The sequence below is a fragment of the Panthera tigris genome, chromosome C1, assembly GCF_018350195.1.
Source record: "Panthera tigris isolate Pti1 chromosome C1, P.tigris_Pti1_mat1.1, whole genome shotgun sequence".
NCBI classification, from domain to species: Eukaryota; Metazoa; Chordata; class Mammalia; order Carnivora; family Felidae; genus Panthera; species Panthera tigris.
In genome coordinates, this window is record NC_056667.1 from 11,504,240 (window position 1) to 11,527,866 (window position 23,627).

General features: G+C 52.5%; 2 protein-coding genes across 4 annotated transcripts in view; one reads left to right on the forward strand and one right to left on the reverse strand.

Annotated features, from left to right (window-relative positions):
- The window catches only part of SPEN (spen family transcriptional repressor), an 89,811-nt gene extending 70,837 nt beyond the window's left edge, over nucleotides 1-18,974 (forward strand). For all 3 annotated transcript variants that reach the window (XM_042996506.1, XM_042996508.1, XM_042996507.1), the window contains 7 exons: nucleotides 571-684; nucleotides 1,989-2,089; nucleotides 7,397-15,587; nucleotides 15,982-16,491; nucleotides 16,656-16,850; nucleotides 17,186-17,344; nucleotides 17,799-18,974. In XM_042996506.1, coding sequence (XP_042852440.1) covers nucleotides 571-684; nucleotides 1,989-2,089; nucleotides 7,397-15,587; nucleotides 15,982-16,491; nucleotides 16,656-16,850; nucleotides 17,186-17,344; nucleotides 17,799-17,930 — 9,402 coding nt within the window. In that variant the 3' untranslated portion in view covers nucleotides 17,931-18,974. The remainder of the gene's footprint in view (nucleotides 1-570; nucleotides 685-1,988; nucleotides 2,090-7,396; nucleotides 15,588-15,981; nucleotides 16,492-16,655; nucleotides 16,851-17,185; nucleotides 17,345-17,798) is intronic.
- A 1,183-nt stretch (nucleotides 18,975-20,157) lies between these two features.
- ZBTB17 (zinc finger and BTB domain containing 17) overlaps nucleotides 20,158-23,627 on the reverse strand; it is a 33,175-nt gene continuing 29,705 nt past the window's right edge. The window contains exons 7-16 of the mRNA XM_042996196.1: nucleotides 23,203-23,441; nucleotides 22,972-23,114; nucleotides 22,584-22,884; nucleotides 22,177-22,264; nucleotides 21,948-22,064; nucleotides 21,720-21,840; nucleotides 21,346-21,476; nucleotides 20,820-21,029; nucleotides 20,626-20,715; nucleotides 20,158-20,542 (exon numbers count right to left, since the gene is read on the reverse strand). Coding sequence (XP_042852130.1) covers nucleotides 20,259-20,542; nucleotides 20,626-20,715; nucleotides 20,820-21,029; nucleotides 21,346-21,476; nucleotides 21,720-21,840; nucleotides 21,948-22,064; nucleotides 22,177-22,264; nucleotides 22,584-22,884; nucleotides 22,972-23,114; nucleotides 23,203-23,441 — 1,724 coding nt within the window. The 3' untranslated portion in view covers nucleotides 20,158-20,258. The remainder of the gene's footprint in view (nucleotides 20,543-20,625; nucleotides 20,716-20,819; nucleotides 21,030-21,345; nucleotides 21,477-21,719; nucleotides 21,841-21,947; nucleotides 22,065-22,176; nucleotides 22,265-22,583; nucleotides 22,885-22,971; nucleotides 23,115-23,202; nucleotides 23,442-23,627) is intronic.

The following is a 23,627-nucleotide window of genomic DNA, read 5'->3' on the forward strand; positions in this document are numbered from 1 at the left end:
TGGGTGTGGTGTATAATTTCAGCATTTCTTTAAATGTAGCTTTTGTTGTTTGGACAAATACACATCATAAAGACTGCTAGTATAAATGTAAAAATCCAGTAGCTTAAAGTTAATAATGCTTGTTATTAACCAAAATTCACTGAAATTTATTGTTGATTCAGTGTTCTACATTTTTTTCTCTTTCAGGGGTGTTGATTTTTTTTTTTTTTTTTTTTTTTTTTTTTTTTTTTTTTTTTTTTTTTTTTGAGCCCAAACTACAAGAATGCCTACTTAAGTACACAGTACAGAACTTAGTCAACATGGAAAATAAAGATGCAGAAAGACAAAATAAAGGCATAATGTACCTCAAGGCACAGCATCCGCAATTGTAAACAGTCCCTACACATTTTATTATCTTCACTGGGAAAAGCCCTGACATTTTTTCTAGAATTAGAGAAAAATTTTTTTTTTTTTTTTTTTTTTTTTTTTTTTTTTTTTTTGGCAGTGTCCTTGTGACCTAAGATTTTCTTGGAACTGACAATGAGTCTAGTGGATGAGGCTCTTATTTGGTTTTTGTTTTGTTTTTTACAGGTGGTGTTTGACCGCTTAAAAGGCATGGCCCTGGTCCTCTACAATGAAATTGAATATGCGCAAGCAGCTGTAAAAGAGACCAAGGGGAGGAAAATCGGTGGGAATAAAATTAAGGTGTGCAGAATGACTAAACAGAAGTAAAACAAAATCGCATTGAGACCCCACCCTCTTAATAACTGTCATTTTGTGGGCGGCCAGCAAGGGACGTGGTTTACAGCGAGTGTGCTGTATGTCCCGTTCTTAAGGGGAACGTTACTATTTTGACATTTGGCTGCTTGAGGGCACAGGGTCATTAGCCACAGAACCTTCCCTAAAAATTGTGTCATTCAAGGAAATGTGCCTCTCCACATCCCACGTACCCAATGCTTACATGTAGACTCTTGGAGCAGGCTGGCCCGCATTCACCTGTGGGTGTATGCATCCCAGGAACTTGAAGTGTCAGTCATTCCAGTTTCCAGAATGATCCTCTCTTCCTCTTTCCTCCTCTTCTAGAGAGTGGGTAACCACTGAATATACAATCTTTTGTCTGGTGTTTTTGTTTAAAAAACTTTGGTTCAGGAGAACTTGAAGAAATGTATGTACTTAATACCTATGGTGGTTAGATTGAAATAAGATATTAATAGATAGCAGGTATCATAGTCTTTTAATAATGACTCTGAGGCCCAGCTGTGAGTGAAGTTTAAATGTTTTATATTTTCTGACTGATTCCAGCAAATATACATATAGATTGCTGGATTTCATTGATCTGATTACTTGGCAACCTAGAATCCTGATAGGTATCGTTTCAGTTTTCCATTTTGCCTTTTCCACTCCTTCAGTATTGGACTCTGGAACTTAAAAAAAAATTTTTTTTTCAATTTAATTTTTGAGAGAGGAAGAGAGAGAATGTGTGAGTGAGGAAGGGGTAAAGAGGGAGAGAGAGAGGGAGAGAAAGAGAGAATCCCAAGCAGGCACTGTCAGCATCAGAGCCCAGTGTGGGGCTCGAACCCACAAACAGTGAGATCATGACCTGAACTGAAATCAGGAGTCTGATGCTTAACCATCTGAGCCACCTAGGTGCCCCTGGGTTCTAGAACTTTTAATTATACTTCTTTACTGGGGCACCTGGCTGGATCAGGTGGTAGAACATAGGACTCTTAATTTCAGGGTCATGAGTTCAAGCCTTACAGTGGGCATAGAGTTTACATTAAAAAATAATAAAGTATACCTCGTTGTCAAGATTTGTATTGAATTTGAAAGAGATTTTGAGTTAACAAAATACATTTCCAGTTAGGACTGTTTAACTTAGTTGAGATAGATTGCTCTTACTTGAAGTTTATCTAGAGGGTTGTGTTGGGAAGGATTTTCAAATCTGATAACACTTTCCACTTTAAAAATCTGAAACTTGAATCAAACACCTGCTATTCTTTGTTTTTAAGGTGGATTTTGCAAATCGGGAAAGCCAGCTGGCATTTTATCACTGTATGGAAAAGTCTGGTCAAGATATCAGAGACTTTTATGAAATGTTAGCAGAAAGAAGGTATGTATTTTTTTTCCCCCAAGCAATAAGGTATGTATTTTAAACCTATCAGCATAACTTGAATTTTAAAATTTCAAATACATAAAATTTATATAGAATTAAATTTTATTTTTCACTCCTTATTTCTAAATTCATCCCCCAAAAACTCCTTTCCTTTTTTATTCACCCATACAGAAACACAGGTTTATTTTTATGAATTCAGTTTTCATGTGGCTCAGGGGATTTAGGTAACCTAAATACATTTCTCACTGAAAGCCCTATAATTTGAAAGAGTTACTATTTTGCTAAATTATAACTTTATGTACAAATATCCTGCCTTACAGTTTTAAATTAAATATGATAACATGTTAAAGGGCGTTACAAACTATTAAGTGCCCTGTATATTTATTTAGTAATGACAGCATCCAGATTATCACCATGCATGTGCCCATACAATTAAAAAAATTTTTTTAAAGATTACCAAGAACTTTGTTTTGAATTCAAATCTTTTAAATAATAATTTGTGAATCAGCCAAAGCATATATAAATTGGTAACTTTAGCAACATAAAAAGTAAACCTTATTTCCTGTTGTTGATTTTTTTCAGTCATGGTACTGTAGTACAGTATTTGATATTTTTTCTGCTATTTGTAGGAAACATTGCAGTTCAGAATCATTTTAAGTCCTCACAGTTTGAACCAGGCTATCTCTGTTAGCGTACAACTGCCCCCAAACTGATGATTGATTCTTTTTTAGACTGGATATGTTAAAAACATCCTAACATAGTGTCACCAAGTGCTTCAATAGCTGATCATATTTGAAAATGGAAACTATCAGGGTGTGTTGCGGGAGGGGTGGGGGCGGTGCTCAGTCAGTTGAGTGAGTGTCTGACTCTTGATTTTGGCTCAGGTCATAATTGAGGTCGTGGGATCAAGCCCCATGTTGGGCACTGTGCTGATCAGTGGAGCCTGCTTGGGATCTTCTCTTTCCCCCTTTGCCCCTTCCTTGCGCATGTGTGCTCTCTCAAAAAACTAAAAAGAAAATGGAAACTATTATCCACGTGGTCAGGCTGTTTGTCCAAACATGTCTCTGTGATTAAGTGTCCTGGAATGTTACCACTGGATCTCCACCCCTGTACATACGCATTAAACAAAAGGCTGCGTGTGAAAAATGCCTTTAGACACTCTAGTTCAAGTATAAAAGGGGTTCTACAAGTATGAGTCAGATCCTGATTGTGCTGCCAGAAACCTGTTGAATACATTGATTCCCTTTTTACTGCATGTTTTTGCCACTTTGTTTTTAAGTTACAGAAGAAGGTATATAGTTTTTGAGTCCTTTACTTGTGGAATATTGAACAACGTTCATTGAATGCCGGGAAAGTTTTTTATTTTTATTTTTTGTAAAGATTTTATTTTTAAGGAATCTCTATACCCAAAATGTGAGCTCAGACTTACAACCTCCAGATCAAGTGTCGCATGCTCTACCAACCAAGCCAGCCAGGCAGCCGTGAGGAGGTTTTGTTTTGCTTTAATGAAAAATGTACCCCGCAGCCAAATTCCCAAAAGCCTGAACTTATATAAAGATTTGATGGTTTTTCACTAGTAGACTGGAGTCCACAGCCCTCTAGCCAGAATGTCGGTTTCGATGTAAGGTTTTTCTGTGTCGTGTGTGTGTGTGTGTGTGTGTGTGTGTGTGTGTGTGTGTGTGTGTGTGTGTGAGAGAGAGAGAGAGAGAGAGAGAGAGAGAGAGAGAGAGAGAACGCACACGTGCGTGAGAGCATACATGTGCATATGCATGAGAATATATGTGTCTGTGGAGAGAGAAAAAAGGTCTCCACCCTGGCTCCCCAAGTAGCAGTTCAAAGTCATTTTTAACATTTTTAGTACTTACAGGAATTGTTACCCATATGCCAATACGAAGTGTGTTGGTGGTCTGGTGGCACCTAAGACAAAACATCCATTAAAATCCTCTATGCATACGTTAAATATTTTTCAAAGAATAGTGTCTTGTGAGGGTTGGATAATGCTGTGTGGGTGTTAATTTTTGTATATTACCACTCTTAAATTCACTCATTTTACTGACATTCTGGCTCTGGCTTTGTTCTTTGGTTTTTACCCGTGGTTATTTATCCCTTTTGAATGGAGTTTATCTCCTAAAGTAGGAAGCAGAAGGGTGTGACCCAGTTTTGCCCCATTTTTTTTAGATGGCAGTGCTTATGGAATGCACTCTTTGCAGTAGAACTTGAGGATATCTGCCCTTCATATAGAGTGGAAGGAAGTCATCCCACTGAATGCGTAATAAATGAATGAATGAAAAAATGGTTTACCTCTAATGGTAGTTTCCCTCAGGAATGCAAACAGTGACCGATTTGCATAGGGTTCTGCAGTTTAAAAGTAGCATTTCATTTATTCCTTCTTATCTTGTGTTACTTTTAGTGGAACTGAAGATCAGATCGCCTTGCTGATAAGGTCACAGGCTAAGACATTAGTCTGGAGATAAACCCAGTGCTCCTTCCTGCTGGTGCATGGAGCTTTATACTTTACCAAAATGATTCTCAAGATAAATTTACAAGAGCCTATTATGCTTTAGATGAATTTCCCACCTACTTAGGGGAATTGGGATATTGTGCAGTCATGTGAACAGAGTTCTCAAAACCTGGCTTTTCCAGGTTCCTGAACACCCTTTTGTCCAAGGTTCAGTGTTGAGTTGTACTGTCTCTTACTTGAGTTCTTTGAGGACAGGAACACTCATTTCTTTTGGTAGTCATAAGGCCCAGCAAAATATGTGCAAAATCAGTATTTATTAAACTGAACAGTGCTCCAGCACTAACATTTACACATATAGCTTCAACTTCTGTAAATATTTTCATATTTTTGGGTATAGTTGTAGTCTGATTAAAACATCTCTCAAGCCTACTGTTAATGTGGGCAGTGAACTAGTGGCCATTCTAGGTGTCTTAATCATTTTATATTAGCATGAACGTGGGGTGCCTGGGTGGTGCAGGTGGTTAAGCGTCTGACTCTTGATTTCAGCTTAGGTCATGATCTCATGATTCATGAGATCAAGCCTTGTGTTGGGCTCTGTGCGCTGACAGCATGGAACGGCTTGGGATTCTCTCTCTGCCCCTCCCCCACTCGTGTGTGTGTGCCTGCGCGCGCGCGCGCGCCTCTCTCTCTCTCTCTCTCTCTCTCTCTCTCTCTCTCTCTCATATAAACATTTCTTTTAAAAAGAAAGCATACAGTATGTTTATGAAAATGGCGTTTCCTTGGAATTTATGGTGGCAATGAATTAGCCAAGTTCCATGCCTAGTAACATTTGCAAGATGGCTGGCCATTATTTAGTTAAAGACTCTGATTCCTGTGGAACTCTAAGAAAGACCATCTCAAAACCAATTAAATAACATAGGGGTGCCTAGGTGCTTCAGTTGGTTGAGTCCGACTTTGGCTCGGGTCACCATCTCGCGGTTTGTGAGTTCAAGCCCCATGTTGGACTCTGTGCTGACAGCTTGAAGCCTGGATCCTGCTTCGGATTCTGTGTCTCCCATCTCTCTCTGCCCCTCCCCCACTCACGCTCTGGTCTCTCTCTCAAAAATAAATAAACATTAAAAAAAATAACCTAAATAATGTAAAAAAAAATACTCTTTTTGGACTGAGAAATGCCATACAAATATATATAATAATGTGTGATGCTTCTAGTGTTTGGATATTAAGTCTTTAGATACTTCATTTGCTGTGGAGAGTGTATTGGAACAACACCCAGTAGTAGCTTTGACATATTTTCCTCTCCTCTCCTCCCTTCCCTTTTTTTTTTTTTTTTTTTTGAGAAAGCATGTACACACGTATGTGTGAACAGGGGAGAGGCAGAAAGAGAGAATTCCAAGCAGCCCCCATACTGTTAGCATAGCGCCCAACACGGGGCTTGAACTCACAAACTGCGAGATCGTGACCTGAAAGAGACGCTTAACCAACTGAGCCACCCAGGAACCCCACTGACATATTTTTCTAAGGTTCATTCTTTCAATAGATATTTCAGTCCTTCCTATGAGTCAAGCACTGTTACAAGAGCTAGAAAAAATTGTAGCCAAGGAGACAAAAAAAGCTCATGCCATTAGGGGCTTAAGTTCTAGATTTTTGTTTCAGTGAGCCACTAATGGCAGTACTTTGTAGAATGCATGACCTGCTTGAGAGAACAAAAATGGAGAGGGAACAAGAGTGAAAGAATTAGTCTCTGTTATGGGTGAATTTCATTTTATCTATCATACATGTTCTTGTGTGTAAATTTAATCTTAAATGCCCCCTATAGGTCACTGTAAGAGAAAACCATGGTGAATTCCTTTACAATTGAGGAATCCTTTCACAAGCTTGTAATCAGTTCATGGGTTGGGGAAAAGTAACAATATGACGGAAGGTCTTCACATTATGTTAGGAAAGTTCTTACAAATGTTATCTTATTTAATCTTAAGAACCTTCTGAGGAAAGGTTACCATCATTTTACAAGTGAGGAGACAGCCTAGGGAGACTGGCCCCCAGCATGCTTTTTTAAATTGTGAATTGAGATAGATGTGTTATCAGTATCCTATGGGTCACATAGGTGGGAGGATTTCAATTAAAATATTTTTAAATATTTAATCAATATTTTAATTAAACTGTTTTTACCAGTAGTACGTTTTTTTCCCAGATTGTGGTAAGAATATTTTTGGCAGAAAAGTAATTATGAAAGACTCAGAAGTGTGGGGATGTGATACTGTGTAATATACTAGTGATCATTATGTCATACCACCTCCTACCAAAAAAAGGGGGGGGGGACTGAAGTGTCATCCAGTAGAAACATGTAGACTAAACTGTGGTTTTCAATTTTTTTTTTTAAGCTTATTTATTTCATTTGAGAGAGAGCATGCACACATGTGAGGGGCAGAGAGGGAGAGAGAGAGAGAATCCCAAATAGGCTGTACACTGTCAGCGTGGACCCCATGTGGGGCTTGATCCCACAAACCATGAGATCATGACCTGAACTAAAATCAAGTTGCATTTTTAATCGACTGAACCAGTTTTAAATTTTCTGGTAGACATAAAAATGTGGGAAAAAAAGGTGACTTTTTTAAAAGATAAATGTACCAAGTCCAATGTGTATTTTATAGTCACATCTCAAATTTTAAGTTACTGATAGCCACATGTAAATTGTGGCTATGTACCATATTGGACCATCCAAGTCTAATGATTAAATAATGGCAAAGATTTTTAGAATAGGCCTTTTAATCTCATATGTGTGATTAAATGTGTAAATGACAAGGACACAAAAGAACTAATATATTCTTTTTTGAATTTGATAGAGAGGAACGAAGGGGATCTTATGACTATAGCCAAGATCGTACGTATTATGAGAATGTTCGTACTCCGGGTACATATCCTGAGGACTCCAGACGGGACTATCCAGCTCGAGGGAGAGAATTTTATTCAGAATGGGAAACTTACCAAGGAGACTACTATGAATCGCGATACTATGACGATCCTCGGGAATACAGGGATTACAGAAATGATCCTTACGAACAGGATATTCGGGAATACAGTTACAGGCAAAGGGAACGAGAAAGAGAACGCGAAAGATTTGAGTCTGACCGAGACAGAGACCACGAGAGGCGGCCAAGTGAGCGCAGTCAGAGCCCGGTGCACCTGCGGCGCCCCCAGAGCCCTGGCACCTCTCCCTCACAGTCCGAGCGGCTGCCGAGTGACTCAGAGAGGAGGATTTACAGCAGGTCCTCAGACCGGAGTGGAAGCTGTAGCTCACTTTCTCCTCCAAGATATGAAAAACTGGACAAATCTCGTTTGGAACGCTATACAAAAAATGAAAAGACAGATAAAGAAAGGACTTTTGATCCTGAGAGAGTAGAAAGAGAGAGACGCTTAATAAGGAAGGAGAAAGTGGAAAAGGACAAAACTGAAAAGCAGAAACGAAAAGGAAAAGTTCATTCTCCTAGTTCTCAGTCTTCAGAGACAGACCAAGAAAATGAGAGGGAACAGAGCCCCGAAAAATCAAGGAGTTCTAATAAACTGAGCAGAGAAAAAGCTGACAAAGAAGGGATAGCAAAAAACCGCCTCGAGCTCATGCCCTGTGTAGTCTTGACCCGCGTGAAAGAAAAAGAGGGGAAAGTTATTGACCATACTCCCTTGGAAAAGCTGAAAGCCAAGCTTGATAATGACACTGCCAAGTCTTCTGCCCTAGATCAGAAACTTCAGGTCTGTCAGACAGAGCCCGCAAAGTCTGACTTGTCTAAACTGGAACCGGTTCGAATGAAAGTGCCAAAGGAAAAGGGCCTGTCAAGCCACATAGAAGTGGTAGATAAGGAAGGCAGGCTTAAATCCAGGAAGCACCTAAAACCAGAGCAGACTGCTGATGGGGTCAGCGCTGCAGATTTGGAGAAGCTGGAAGCAAGGAAGCGGCGCTTTGCAGATTCCAATTTGAAAGTAGAAAAGCAAAAGTCAGAAGTCAAGAAAAGTAGTCCAGAGATGGAGGAAGCTCGGGTACTTTTAAAAAAGCAGCCTGACCTATCCTCTAGAGACATCCTTCTGCTGAGGGAAGGAGAGTCAGAAAGAAAGCCTGTGAGGAAAGAAATTCTTAAACGAGAATCTAAGAAAATAAAACTAGACAGACTTAATGCTGCTCCCAGCCCCAAAGAGTGTCAGGAGCTTGCCAGCGTTTCTGTTGGGGCTGGCTCAAGGCCCAACTCAGACCTACAAGCAAGGCTGGGAGAACCAGTATGTGACTCTGTGGAAAATCAAGAAATCCAGTCAAAAAAACCTATTCCCTCAAAACCACAACTCAAACAGTTGCAATTATTAGATGATCAGGGACCAGAGAGAGAAGATATTAGGAAAAACTATTGCAGTCTTCGTGATGAAACACTTGAATGTAAACCAAGCCAAGAGAAACCACATTCAGTAAATACTGAAGAAAAAATTGGCATTGATATTGATCACACGCAGAGTTACCGAAAACAAATGGAGCAGAGTCGGAGAAAACAGCAGATGGAGATGGAAATAGCCAAGTCTGAGAAGTTTGGCAGTCCTAAAAAAGATGTAGATGAATATGAAAGACGTAGTTTGGTTCACGAGGTAGGCAAACCCCCCCAAGATGTCACTGACGACTCTCCTCCTAGCAAAAAGAAAAGGATGGACCACGTGGATTTTGATGTCTGCACCAAGAGAGAGAGGAATTACCGAAGTTCACGCCAGATCAGTGAAGATTCTGAAAGGGCTGGCGGTTCTCCCAGCATCCGACATGGCTCTTTCCACGAAGACGACGACCCTATAGGCTCCCCTAGGCTCATGTCAGTAAGAGGGTCTCCTAAAGTAGATGAAAAAGGTCTCCCCTATTCTAACATCACGGTCAGAGAAGAGTCTTTAAAATTTAATCCTTATGATTCTAGCAGGAGAGAACAGATGGCAGACATGGCCAAAATAAAGCTCTCGGTCTTGAATTCTGAAGATGAACTAAACCGGTGGGATTCTCAAATGAAACAAGATGCCAGCAGATTTGATGTGAGTTTCCCAAACAGCATAATTAAGAGAGACAGCCTTCGAAAGAGGTCTGTACGTGACTTGGAACCTGGGGAGGTGCCTTCTGATTCTGATGAAGACGGTGAACACAAATCCCACTCACCCAGAGCCTCTGCACTATATGAAAGTTCTCGGTTGTCTTTTTTATTGAGGGACAGAGAAGACAAGCTACGTGAGCGAGAGGAAAGACTCTCCAGTTCTTTAGAAAGGAACAAATTTTACTCTTTTGCACTGGATAAGACAATCACACCAGACACGAAGGCTTTGCTTGAAAGAGCTAAGTCCCTCTCTTCATCTCGAGAAGAAAACTGGTCTTTTCTTGATTGGGACTCCCGTTTTGCCAATTTTCGAAACAACAAAGATAAAGAGAAGGTTGACTCTGCTCCAAGACCTATCCCATCCTGGTACATGAAAAAGAAGAAAATTCGGACTGATTCCGAAGGAAAAATGGATGATAAAAAAGATGACCATAAAGAAGAAGAACAGGAAAGACAAGAATTATTTGCTTCTCGTTTTTTACACAGCTCAATCTTTGAACAAGATTCCAAGCGATTGCAGCATCTGGAGAGAAAAGACGAGGAATCAGACTTCGTTGCTGGCAGGTTGTATGGGAGGCAGACGTCTGATGGAGCAAACAGCACGGCTGACGTGATTCAAGAGCCAGTAGTTCTTTTCCATAGCAGATTTATGGAACTCACGCGAATGCAACAGAAAGAAAAGGAAAAAGACCAAAAACCCAAAGAGGCTGAAAAACAGGAAGATACAGAGGATCATCCTGAGACCCCAGAGTCTGCCTCTGAGAGTAAAGAGGTGGAACCGAAGACCCCCCTTCCCATTGGGCCTCCTGCCGTCACAGCTGTAACTCCAGAGTCAGCATCGTCATCACCGGAAAAGGCGACAGCAGGTGAAAAAGCAGGGGAGGTGCCTTTGGTGACAGAAGAGAAGCCCAGGGAGCCAGCCTCTGCCTCAGAAGAAGCAAAGCCTGTGTCTGAGCAGGCTCCCGCTGCCGTGCAGCAAACCGAGCAAGGCGACCTGCCCCCAGGAGCGGACGCCAATAAAGATGCTGCCAGGACTCCATCAGTTGTTGAAGAAAGTTCATCAGTTGACCAGCTGCCTTATCTGGACACCAAGCCTCCAACTCCTGGGGCCTCATTTTCTCAGGTTGAGGTCACTGTAGATCCAGAACCCGACAGTGCCCAACCGCTTTCAAAACCGACTCAGAAGCCTGAGGACGCTGATGAGCCCAAAGTGGAAAAGCCAAACTCAGCCGCTAATGTTGAGCCCAGTGCAAATCCAAAAGCTGAAGTTGTCCCTGAGGTTCAGCCTCAAGCTGCTGAAGACATTGAGGTCGATCCTCCGGTTGCCACGAAAGATAAAAAGCCAAACAAAAGTAAGCGTTCCAAGACCCCTGTTCAGGCCACCGCAGCAAGTACTGTGGAGAAGCCTGTCACCCGGAAGAGCGAGCGGATAGACCGGGAGAAACTCAAGCGGTCCAATTCTCCGCGGGGAGAAGCACAGAAGCTTTTAGAATTGAAGATGGAGGCAGAGAAGATTACAAGGACCGCCTCTAAAAATGCCACGGCAGACCCAGAACACCCAGAACCAAGCTTGCCCCTCAGCCGAACGAGGCGCCGGAACGTGAGGAGTGTCTATGCAACCATGGGAGACCACGAGAGCCGCTCTCCCGTCAAGGAGCCCACTGAGCAGCCACGAGTGACCAGGAAGAGACTGGAGCGAGAGCTGCAGGAGGCCGCGGCGGTTCCCACGACCCCACGGAGGGGAAGGCCTCCGAAAACACGCCGTCGAGCTGAAGAAGATGAGGAGACCGAGGCCAAAGAACCAGTTGAGACGCTCAAACCAGCGGAGGGATGGAGGTCCCCACGAGCCCAAAAATCAGGAGCTGCTGGTGGCCCACAAGGGAAAAGGGGCAAAAACGAGCCAAAAGTTGATGCTGAACGTCTGGAGGCGGCCACTGAGGTGAGTCCCCAGGTCAGTGTGAAAGAAAATAATACAAAGTCCAAGGCTGATAAAGAAGAAGCAGGAAGTGAACAGAAACGTGACAAAAAAGAAATTGGCACAGACAAAAATGTACCGGAAGCCCCTGCAGTTGAAGTGGTAGAGAAAAAAGCAGCCCCTGAAAAAAACTCCAAGTCAAAGAGAGGGAGATCGCGAAACTCTAGGTCAGCAGCGGACAAATCTGCAAATCTGAAAACTGCGGATACCAGTGCGAGTCCCAGCGTGGCCGCGGGCCCTGCGGGGCCGGCAGCGGAAAAGGAAGCTGAGGTAGTGGCGGGTCCCCCTGAGAAGAGCGAGAGTCCCCAGAAGGAGGGGAGTTTATCTTCCCAGTTGAACAGCGATCCGGCCCGTCTGGAGAAGGAACCGGAGGAGAAGGAAGATGTGTCTGCCACTACGCCGTCCCCAGAACCAAATCAGTTAGCCAGGCAGATGGAGCTGGAGCAGGCCGTGGAGAACATCGCGAAGCTCACTGAGACCACCTCCGCGGCCTTCAAGGCGGCGGCCACAGATGCACCAGAGGGCCTCTCCACAGAGGATGGGGACAAGCCCGCACACCAAGCAAGTGAAACAGAACTGGCTGCGGCCATTGGCTCCATCATCAATGACATTTCTGGGGAGCCAGAAAACTTCCCAGCAGCCGCCCCTTACCCTGCAGAACCACAGGCAGATCTACAGCCCCGTCCTCAAGTGCTGCGGCCCCCTGGGGAGGGAATGGAGCCTGAGACCCATGAGGCTGTGTCCGGCATCTTGGAGACCGAGGCTGCCGCAGAGTCTTCTGGGCCACCAGTCAGTGCCCCTGACCCCTCAGCAGGCCCAGCAGATACCAAGGAAGCTGGAGGGAACAGCAGCGAACCCTCCCAGCCAGTGCCAGAAGCCAAAGGATCAAAAGAAGCAGAAGTCCCTCTTGCTCGGAAAGAGAAAGGGCGCCAGAAGACAACTCGATCACGCCGCAAACGGAATACAAATAAGAAAACGGGGGTCAGTACAGAGACTCCCGTCTCTGAACCTGACCAAGGTCAAAGCAAGAGTCCTGCTACAAATGAGGGGAGGGTGGCGCCACCCCCAGAAGCGCCACAGGAAGAGAAGCAGAGAGAAAAGCCCCAGTCCGCTCCGCCTGAGTCCTGTTCTTCTGACCCAAGCAAGACCCCATCCCTGGAGAACTTGTCCCAAGACAGCAGCGTGGAAGAAAAGACACCGACCAGAGCATCTGCACTCCCAGACCTTCCCCCGCCCTCCCAGCCAGCACCAGTGGAGGACGAGCCTCAAGCCAGATTCAAGGTGCATTCCATCATCGACAGTGACCCAGTGACCCCACCCAGTGACTCCAGCACACCCACCCCCCCAATTCCTTCTGTAACTGCAGCAAAGCTCCCACCTCCTGTCGCCTCTGGGGGGGTCCCACACCAGAGCTCCTCTACGAAGGTCACAGAGTGGATCACGAGGCAGGAGGAGCCTCGGGCTCAGTCCACCCCATCTCCAGCTCTTCCCCCAGACACGAAAGCTTCTGACATCGACACCAGCTCCAGTACGCTGAGGAAGATCCTCATGGACCCCAAATACGTCTCCGCCACTGGCGTCACTTCCACGAGTGTCACGACTGCCATTGCAGAGCCCGTCAGTGCCGCCCCTTGCCTGCATGAGGCACCGCCCCCTCCTCCAGTTGAGTCTAAAAAACCTCTTTTAGAAGAAAAACCAGCGGCTCCAGTAACCAACACCTCTGACACACAGGCCCCAGAGGCTCCAGTAGCCACTGAAAAGGAAAAGGTGGCTCCGGTCATTGCTCCCAAAATTACTTCTGTTATTAGTCGGATGCCCGTGAGCATTGATTTGGAGAACTCGCAAAAGATCACTCTGGCAAAACCAGCTCCTCAAACCCTGACTGGCCTGGTGAGCGCTCTGACGGGCCTGGTGAATGTGTCCTTGGTCCCAGTGAATGCCCTTACCGGCCCGGTGAATGCCCTCAAAAGCTCTGTGAAGGGCCCGGTGACCACGCTGAAAGGTTTGGTGAACACTCCTGCCGGCCCCGTGAACGTCCTAAAGGGGCCCGTGAACGTTCTGACGGGGCCAGTGAACGTTCTCACCACCCCGGTGAATGCCACCGTGGGCGCGGTGAACGCCGCTGCGGGTGCGGTGAACGCCACCGTGGGCGCGGTGAACGCCGCTGCGGGCGCCATGAATGCAGGCGCGGTGACAGTCACAGCAGGTGCAGTAACCGCTGCCTCTGGCAGTGTGACTGCCACAACAGGTGCGGTGACTGTGGCAGGTGCAGTGATTACACCGTCAGCAAAGTGCAAACCCAGACCGAGCACTAATGAAAACAGTCGGTTCCACCCGGGGTCCATGTCGGTGATTGACGACCGTCCAGCAGACACGGGCTCTGGTGCCGGCCTGCGTGTGAACACGTCCGAAGGGGTCGTGCTCCTGAGCTATTCGGGGCAGAAGACCGAAGGCCCGCAGCGGATCAGCGCCAAGATTAGCCAGATCCCCCCCGCCAGTGCAATGGACATCGAATTTCAGCAGTCGGTGTCCAAGTCCCAGGTCAAACCGGATGCTGTCGCACCAGCGCAGCCTTCGCCCAAAGGCCCCCAGGCTCCTTCAGGCTATGCAAATGTGGCCACCCATTCTACTCTGGTACTGACTGCCCAGACATACAACGCGTCTCCTGTGATTTCATCTGTTAAGGCTGACCGTCCATCCCTGGAGAAGCCCGAGCCCATTCACCTCTCTGTGTCCACCCCTGTCACCCAGGGTGGCACAGTGAAGGTTCTCACCCAGGGCATAAACACACCCCCAGTGCTGGTTCACAACCAGCTGGTCCTCACCCCAAGCATAGTCACCACTAATAAAAAGCTTGCTGACCCCGTCACCCTCAAAATAGAGACCAAGGTCCTTCAGCCGGCTAACCTGGGGTCTGCGCTCACTCCCCACCACCCTCCTGCTCTGCCCAGCAAACTGCCTACAGAAGTGAACCACGTCGCCTCGGGGCCCAGTACCCCGACAGATCGAACGGTCTCCCATTTGGCAGCCACGAAGCCAGATGCGCATTCTCCTCGCCCCAGCGGGCCCGCTCCGACCCCCTTCCCGAGAGCGTGTCACCCCAGCAGCACCACGTCCACCGCGCTCTCCACTAATGCCACGGTCATGCTGGCTGCGGGCATTCCTGTGCCTCAGTTCATCTCTAGCATACACCCGGAGCAGTCTGTCATCATGCCCCCGCACAGCATCACCCAGACCGTGTCCCTCAGCCACCTGTCCCAGGGCGAGGTAAGAATGAACACTCCCACGCTGCCCAGCATCACCTACAGCATCCGGCCAGAGACCCTTCACTCTCCGAGGGCCCCTCTGCAGCCCCAGCAGATAGAGGTCCGGGCCCCGCAGCGTGCAGGCACACCGCAGCCAGCCACAGCTGGCGTGCCGGCCTTGGCCCCCCAACACCCTGCAGAGGAAGAAGTGCATTATCACCTCCCTGTCGCTCGAGCTGCGGCCCCTGTGCAGTCAGAGGTGCTGGTCATGCAGTCCGAGTACCGACTGCACCCGTACACCGTGCCCCGGGACGTGAGGATCATGGTGCATCCGCACGTGACGGCAGTCAGCGAGCAGCCCCGGGCAGCCGACGGGGTAGTGAAGGTGCCACCAGCCAGCAAGGTCCCTCAGCAGCCCGGGAAAGACGCCACCAAGACCGCAGATGCCAAAGCCGCGCCAGCCCCCGCCCCGCACGGTGAGGCCCGCATCCTCACGGTCACCCCCAGCAGCCAGCTCCAGGGGCTGCCTCTCACCCCACCCGTGGTGGTGACCCATGGGGTGCAGATCGTGCACTCCAGCGGGGAGCTGTTTCAGGAGTACAGATACGGAGACATCCGCACCTACCACAGCCCCGCGCAGCTCACACACACGCAGTTTCCTGCTGCCGCCTCCATCGGTCTACCTCCTCGGACCAAGGCTCCCGCTCAGGTGAGTGCCACCGATCAGCCTTACTCCCTGTAGCGGTTGAGACGCCAGTGAGGTCCCCAAAATGTGTCGCCGTTTTCGTGAGTTTAAAGAGGAGCTCCCTAAGTTGCAGGATGAGGGGATCAGGTCACAGTGCAGAGGGCGGAGACACGGGAAGGAGCTGTGGGAACCAGGAGGTGGCTACTGGCTGCAGGGGGGGAGGAGGGGGGAGCGAGCGGGTGACCTCCCACCAGAACCTTCAATCCCGAGTGCCCAAGAGGATCGGCACCATGGGCCTGGCTCACCGGAGGTGCCTGAGGCTGACCCTGCCCAGAAACCCGTGGCCAGTTGGTGCGGGGCAGGGTGCTGGGCACAACAGGCTCTTTACTCTGTCCCCCTCTCTCCCGCCGAACTCCAGGGCCCGGCTCCTGAAGGTGAGCCCTTGCAGCCCACTCAGCCTGCGCAGTCTACACAGCCTGTCCAGCCTGTGCAGTCCACACAACCCGCACAGCCCACGCAGCCCTGCCAGCCCTCCCAGCTCAGCCAGCCAGGCCAGCCACCAAGCAGCAAGATGCCTCAGGTCTCCCAGGAGGCGAAGGGGACCCAGACAGGAGTCGAACAGCCTCGTCTCCCAGCCGTCCCCACAAACAGGCCAGCCGAGCCTCATGCCCAGGTCCAGAGGGCACAGGCAGAAACAAGTCAGACCTCCTACCCGTCGCCTGTGTCTGTCTCCATGAAGCCTGACCTCCCGGCCCCTCTCCCAGCTCAGGCTGCCCCAAAGCAGCCGTCGTTTGTCCCCACGACCTCAAGCCCCAGCACCCCTCCGGGACTGGCCCTGACGCACACTGAAGCCCAGGCCACCCCCAAGCCAGATTCTTCTCCACACTTGACTTCCCAGAGGCCCGTGGACATGGTCCAGCTTCTGAAGGTAAGCCTGGCCGGGGCCCCTGCCCCTCTCCCCTCCGAGCCCTGCGCGGCGTTCAGTGCCCTGAAGCCCCCACTTAGACTAGCGAGCTGTTGCCCGGGGCCACGTCCGGCGGGGCTCTGCTCTCCGGCCCTGCGCTCACTTCCTGTCTGTCTCCCCGAGAGCAGAAGTACCCCATTGTGTGGCAGGGCCTACTGGCCCTCAAGAACGACACGGCTGCCGTGCAGCTCCACTTTGTCTCCGGCAACAACGTCCTGGCGCATCGGTCTCTGCCGCTTTCTGAAGGAGGCCCCCCGCTGAGGATTGCCCAGAGGATGCGGCTGGAGACCTCCCAGCTGGAAGGGGTTGCCCGGAGGATGACGGTAAGTCTCAGGGCCCAGGCAAGGAACTGCCCTGCCCGCGAGGGAGGACGTGGGGCGCCCCCACCTGCCTGTCTCCCCGGCTGGCCGTGGTAGTGGCATTCCTGCTGTGTTCGGTCTCCGATGGGGGGGGAGGGGGGGGGCGGTAAAATGCCTCTAGATTCAGAAACTTTTTTTTTTTTTTTTTCAGTCAAAAAATAGGGTAGACTTGAAGGTCACCTCAGAAAGGGGGCCTTTTGTGGACGCAGGAGCTGAACCCCTGGGTTGGACAAGCCTCTACCTGGGCTGCTGTCTCCGGGGGAGGCCCCTGGTCACTGACGGCTACGCTTCTGCCACAGGTGGAGACAGATTACTGTCTGCTGCTGGCTCTGCCCTGTGGCCGTGACCAAGAGGATGTCGTGAGCCAAACTGAGTCCCTCAAGGCGGCCTTCATCACCTATCTGCAGGCCAAGCAGGCGGCAGGGATCATCAACGTTCCCAACCCCGGCTCCAATCAGGTCAGCCTGGTGTCCTCGCTCGGGGCACACGTGTGTGGGGCCGATCTAAGCTGGTGGCTTGGTTACCAGTGCCGACCAGAATAGTCCGGAGGCGGGCACAGGGCAATCTGGATAGAGGCAACAGGCAAGCAGAGTGTAGACGAGGGGCCGTCCTTGCCCCTCCCGGAGACGACCCAAGAACAGCTGAGACGGCGGAGGTTCTTAGCCTAATGCTGTGCAAGAGGTTCCCGGGAGGATAGTTTAGTTCGTGTTAGTTTTTCTGACACCTTGTAAGTTTCATCTGCTGGACAAAGTCACGGAGACGTTAGTTCCCCGGGAAACGGGACTCCCCCCCCAGCTCCGTGTTGGGCCCCATCGGGGCCCCCAGTCGGGAGTGGTTGGAAGAGCGGTAGTGGGGTGACCGATGCGGAGGCGGGGGATCCCACTTTTCTCCCTCTCTCGTCCTCTTCTCCAGCCCGCCTATGTGCTACAGATCTTCCCGCCCTGTGAGTTCTCGGAGAGCCACCTGTCCCGTCTGGCCCCTGACCTGCTCGCCAGCATCTCCAATATCTCTCCCCACCTCATGATTGTCATTGCCTCTGTGTGAGCCACTGAACAGCCACCGCTCGGTGTATTTCCCCGAGGCTCTGCAGCAAAAGAGTAAACACAGGACAACCCGGTCAAGTGGAGGAAGAAGCTGCCGCAGGGGACGTACTCCACTGCCAGATGCCAGCCTCGCCCTCGAGCCCGCCCACCCGGCTCAGTCGGACAGACCCCTCTGGGCAGTGGTGCTGCTACTTGTATGTTTACATGACATTTAGCCCAAGGACGGACCACCAACCGATGGACTCTGCAGGCACCTTGGGGCTGGGTTTCCCTCCTCCTCTTGGAGAAAAGGAACTGGGCAGTGGAATGAATTTTTTGTTGTTTTTGTTTTTAAGAAACAAAACAGAACTGCCTTTGCACTAAATTAGTGACTTGGACTTTTGCACAGTGAAGACGGGCTGTGACACTCCGGATGTCTGGGTGTCCCTGAACACGCATCGAGGACTCTAACGCGGGACTTCAGGCTTCTGCTGAAACGCCGGGGTCAAGGAACATTTCACTGGGTTGTTTGGTCCCCACCCCGCCCTTCCCCTTGCTCATTTGGATGTGTCACCTTTCTTAATTCTCCTGCTGCCACCATCTGTGATTCACCCGGATGTACAGTTTACAATCAAAAAAGAGCAAACAGAAAGATTTTCTTTCTTGGTGGGATATGCAGAACTTGGGATGTGTGTATATATAAATATATAATATATATAAATATATATAATACTGACTTAAAAAAAATCAAATTCCCCTGACATACATTTTTTTTAATCTGTGCCAAAAATGTGTTTTCAGAGAAAATCTTATTTTCATACTCAGACTTTGTATTGTCACTCATTTGTATAAGTGCGCTTCGTTACAGCACGGGCCCGGCCCCCGCGATTTGAAGTGTCACACACACAAAAAGACTGTACAAAAAAGACTGGCTTCCCCTCTTCCTGTTACCTTGACCTCTCCCCCCAACTTCCTAACACTTATTAATTTATGAAACTGGTTTTCTCAGCGCAGTTTTGTTTTGTGTGTCCATTGGATTACAAACTTTATTAAAAAATACAAAACACGTCCAGTGTGAATGTGATGGTCACTTGGGTGGGAGGACCGAGGGTCCTTTGCTTATGGGAACAGCTAGCCCTCGTCCCACTTGTTTCCCTCCCCAAGTCTATATGGGACCTGTCTCTTTTCTGCCACTTAATCCTCCCCAAGCATCGTTTTGTTTTATACAAAAGAGATTTCTGTCACAGACCGAACTTCCTTGTTCTTGGGTAACGCGGAAGGCACTTCAAAGTTGGATACGGGAAAAACAAACTACCCCCCCCCCCCCCCCCCGCCCCCGGCCCATGCAAACTCAGAAACCCCTCAAGCAAACTTTGGTGTCTGTCTCTCGCCCCTTCCTCCTCCAGGTCTGGAGCAGGCTGGCCCCGAGGCGGCACAGCCCGAAAGGAGGATGGGGCGACAGGAACACGGGGACCACAGACTCGGGGTCTCACGTGGGACGGTCGCGGGGCTCGTAACGGGCCTGGGCTTTTGCTGAGGGGGTGGTGCCGTCTCTGAGGGAGGGACCACGGCTGCCGGGAGCCAACTGTGGACACGGGGCAGAGACGGCATCACGTCTCCCGCCGACGGCGGCGCTCGCGGTGCCCCCCACCCCCGACAAAGCCCCCGGCCCACGCGGCTCCGGGCCCAGAGCCTGGTTCGTAGACTCCCTCCGATGCACGGCGAACGGATGTTCCCCAAAGATGGCACTTAGCTCGGCCTCGATCCCGTGGGGTGAGGGCGGGGCCCGCCTGCTTCCCCAAGCCCAACGAACGGTGGCCGCTGGGCCTGGCTCTCTGCCTACCTTGCTGCTCTGGCTCAGTGGGCTTCTGAGCGGGGCTCTGTGGGTTGCCCGGATCCTGGTTAAGCCAACCCAGCGGGGCACAGGGGGAGCAGGCTCACAGCTGCGCTCCGTGGCGGGGGCGGGGGCGGGGAGCTCGGGTCCCGAAGCCGAACGGGTGAGAAGCCCGAGGAGGAGACCGGCCGAGGGGGGATGGGGGTGCGTGGAGCCACCGTCTGTCCGGCCCCGGGCGTGCCGCCCACACCCCAACCGAGGACCAGGAAGCCAGCTCTTCTCTCGACCGGTCCGGAGGCACCGGTCCCCTTCTGCACGAGGGACAGCCTGGCTTGGCCCAGAAGCTCCCCGGGTGGAGCGTCGGCCCGGCTCTGGCAGCCCCCGCCCCCAACCCCACAGGGAGCTATAGGCAGCGTTAGAAAATAATCCAATTTATTCTCTAGGGAACGGGGCCACCCCTCTCAGATCTAGGGTGCCGTCCATCCTTAAATAAACAGTCAGAGGAGAGACGCCTGCTCACTCAGCAGGCGGTGGACATTCAGGGCCGGTGGGGGGCGTCTCCGCCAGAGCAGGCTGGCCGTCGGCCCCGTCCCGAGGGCGGAAGACCAGCTCCCCGGCCTGCAGCACCTGCCCGGCCGGCCACGTGCCGCCCGGCCCGTACTGCTGGTAGAAGTCCGCGTCCGTCTGGAACATGACCAGCGCCTGGGCCGTGTGGATCCGCACGTGCTGGGCGAGGCTGTTAGCGTCCAGGAACTTGTCCCCACAGGAGTCGCAGGCATAGAGGATGTGGGTGTTGGGGTCTGTGGGAGGCGGAGGGCTGCGGTCAGGATGGGGAGAACCCTCGGGGGTTCACAGGTGTTCACGCCCCGGGCGGCCCCCTCACCTTCCTCCTGGACTTGCTTCACAGCTTTGCTGATCTCGGCCTTGAGGACCTCCGTCTCGTCGGCGGTCACCGCGGCCCCCACTGGCACCACTGTGGGCAAAGTCCAAGGGGCCTAAGGCCAAAGGCACCTGCCCGTCGCCACCACCCCAGAGGCCGGCTGCCCGCGACCAGCCCCTGCTGCCCGCGGCCCGCACCTGTGAGCTGAGTGACAGCGGTTGCCGCCAGCGCTTCGGTGGCCAGCGTGACCATGTCATCCACGGTGACCACGCTGACCTCCCCGCCCTCCTCTGGCTCCAGGATTTTGATGCCCGCCTTGCCCTGGTGCACGGTCTTCACGTGGGAGCGCAGGTTGTCCACGCGGTTGAAGCCACGACCGCACTTGTCACACAGGTAGGGCTTCTCTCCTGAGGGGGGAGGCAAGGTTCTCGCCTGCCGTTGGGAGGGGGGGGGCGGGGGGGGGAGGACCTCAGTGGCCTCCAGCTGCCCCAGAGCCCCGTCTTTTCCAGTAGCGAGTGCTCTGGGGCAGCCACCAGGGCTGCACAGAAGCGTCCAGTGGCCACTGCGCCTTCTAGAAACTCTCAACGGGGTCCTCCTTTGAACTGCAGCAAGGGCCAGTGCCCAAGGCTGGGATCCGGAGGGCCCTCCCTTCCCACCGCCCCCGCCCCCCCGCACCCCCCCGCCCCCCCACAGGGACAGACAGGCAAGTGGGCACGGGCTCACCAGTGTGGATGATGATGTGCTTGGACAGGTCCCCCACGTTCACGAAGGCCTTGCTGCACACACTGCACTTGTGAGGGCGGATGTTGTCATGGTGGCGGATGTGATTGGCCAACTGGCTGGACTGGACGAACCTGCGGGGCCGCAGAGGGAGGGGGCTTGCACCGAGCTGCACAAGCCAGGGCCCAGGATGGCGGGGGAGCCGGGGGGAGCCGGGCAGGCGTCTCGGGCGTGGCCGCGAGACCGGAGCCGAGGCCCGGGGCCGGGCAGCCGTCCACCCAGTTCCCAGCTGAGCTCTAGGTTCGCTTCCTGACCCCCTTCACCGTGCAGGGCGCCGGGCATGGGAGGGACGGGCGGGCGGGCGGGCGGGGCAGGACCTCTTGCCGCAGCGCTCGCAGACGTAGGGCTTCTCGCCGGTGTGCTGGCGCACGTGCGCGATGAGGGAGCTGGCCTGGGTGAAGGCCTTGCCGCACATCACGCACTGGCACGGCTTCTCGCCTGGGGACGGGGGGAGGCGACGGGAGAAGGTGTCGGCGCCCGCTCCTCCCCGAGCGCCTTCCCCAGCCTCCAGGCGCCCGCCGCCCGGCCCGGCCCGGCCCGGCCACCTGTGTGGATGCGGACGTGCCGCTGCAGGGCGCCGGGGTCCGCGAACTGCCGCTGGCAGTGGATGCACACGTAGGGCTTCTCCCCGCTGTGGATCCGGAGGTGCCGCTTGAGGTTCCCTGCGGCGGGATGCAGGAGGGCCCGCGTGAGCGCCGGTGGGGGGGGGGGGGGGGGGGTGGCAAGGAGCGGAGGGGCGTGACGCGAGGGCAGCCGGGGCAGCCCCGGCCCTACCTGAGGTGGTGAACTGCTTCCCACACTCTCGGCACTTGAGGGGCCCGTCCGCGATGTGGATCTTCAGGTGGGCCTTCAGATTCCCCACCTGCGCCCGGGCAGGGGTCAGAGGGGGCCACCCCGCGCAACCGGCCTCGGCCACCCCTCCCGCCGGCGAACAAGGGATTCTCGGCCCTCTCCCGGGCCCGCGGACCACTCCGTCCTTCCTCGAGGCCCGTGGAACGTTCCAGGTCCCGGAGGCGAAAAGGGAAAACCACCCCCGCCCCCGCCCCGGGTCTTTGGGGCCCGAGCCACCACCTCCCGCCCCAGATTCTGCGGCAGAGCGGTCAGAGCTTCGCCGGGGCGGGGCCCCGTCTGCTTCGGTCCCCGGCGCGGCCGGCCCTCCTGGCCGCTCCGTCGGCACGCACCTGGTTGAACTTCTTGTCACAGTGCGGGCACTTGTGCTCCTTGTCGGTGTCGTGGGTCTCCAGGTGGCGCATCTTGGAGGTGGGGTCGGAGAAGGAGCGGCCGCAGTAGTCGCACTGGTAGGGCTTCTCGCCGCTGTGCACCAGCTGGTGGCGCTTCAGGTTGCCCGACGTGGTGAACAGCTTGCCGCAGTCCCCGCAGCGGTAGCGCGCCTCGCCCGAGTGCCGCTTCTTGTGCAGGTTCAGCAGGCTGATGAGCCGGTAGCTCTTGCCGCACTCCTCGCAGCCGTACGGCTTCAGCGGGCTGGGGGGCACGGGGCGACAGGGAGAGGGGACGGTCGCTGGGCGCCCAGAGGCCGGGGCCCTGCGGGGGCCGGGGGGGGCGGCGTACCTGTGCGTCTTCTCGTGGGCCTTGCAGGCGGCCGGGTCCGAGAAGGCCTTGCTGCACTCCCGGCACGAGAAGGGCTTCTCGCCCGTGTGGATGCGGATGTGCCGCTTGAAGTTGCCCGTGTGCGTGAACTCCTTCCCGCAGTCCTGCAGGGCGCAGCGGGGGGCGGGCATCAGGGACTGCGGGGCCGCGAGGGGGGAGGGGAGGGGGGGGGGAGCGAGGGGAGGGCCGCACCTCGCACTTGTGGATGACCGAGCCGTAGGCCTTGGACTCGGTGCGGTCGCCGTAGGTGCCCGAGCGCGGGCCCCGGGCCTCGGTGCCCAGCTCCTGGCCCGAGTCCGTGCTGGCAGACTCCTCGCTCTCCTCGGGGGGCTCCCCCTTCTCCAGCGGCGGCCCCTCTTCCTTGACCTCGGCGGCCGCTGCGCCTTCGTCCTCCTGCTCTTCTCCTTTCCTGGCCGGCTCCACCTCCATTTCTGCCGGAGAAGGGTGGGCACTGAGGCGCTCGGGAGGGCCGGAAGGGACCTCGGAGCCAGCGAAGGCCGAGGGCTCGTCTCCGCAGCCCTCCCTGTGCGCGCGAGTCCCCTGCAGGGGCCAGCTCGGCGTGGCCACCACAGACAAGCGGCCCCGGTGCCGGCCGGGGAGAGGGCAGAGGACACTGC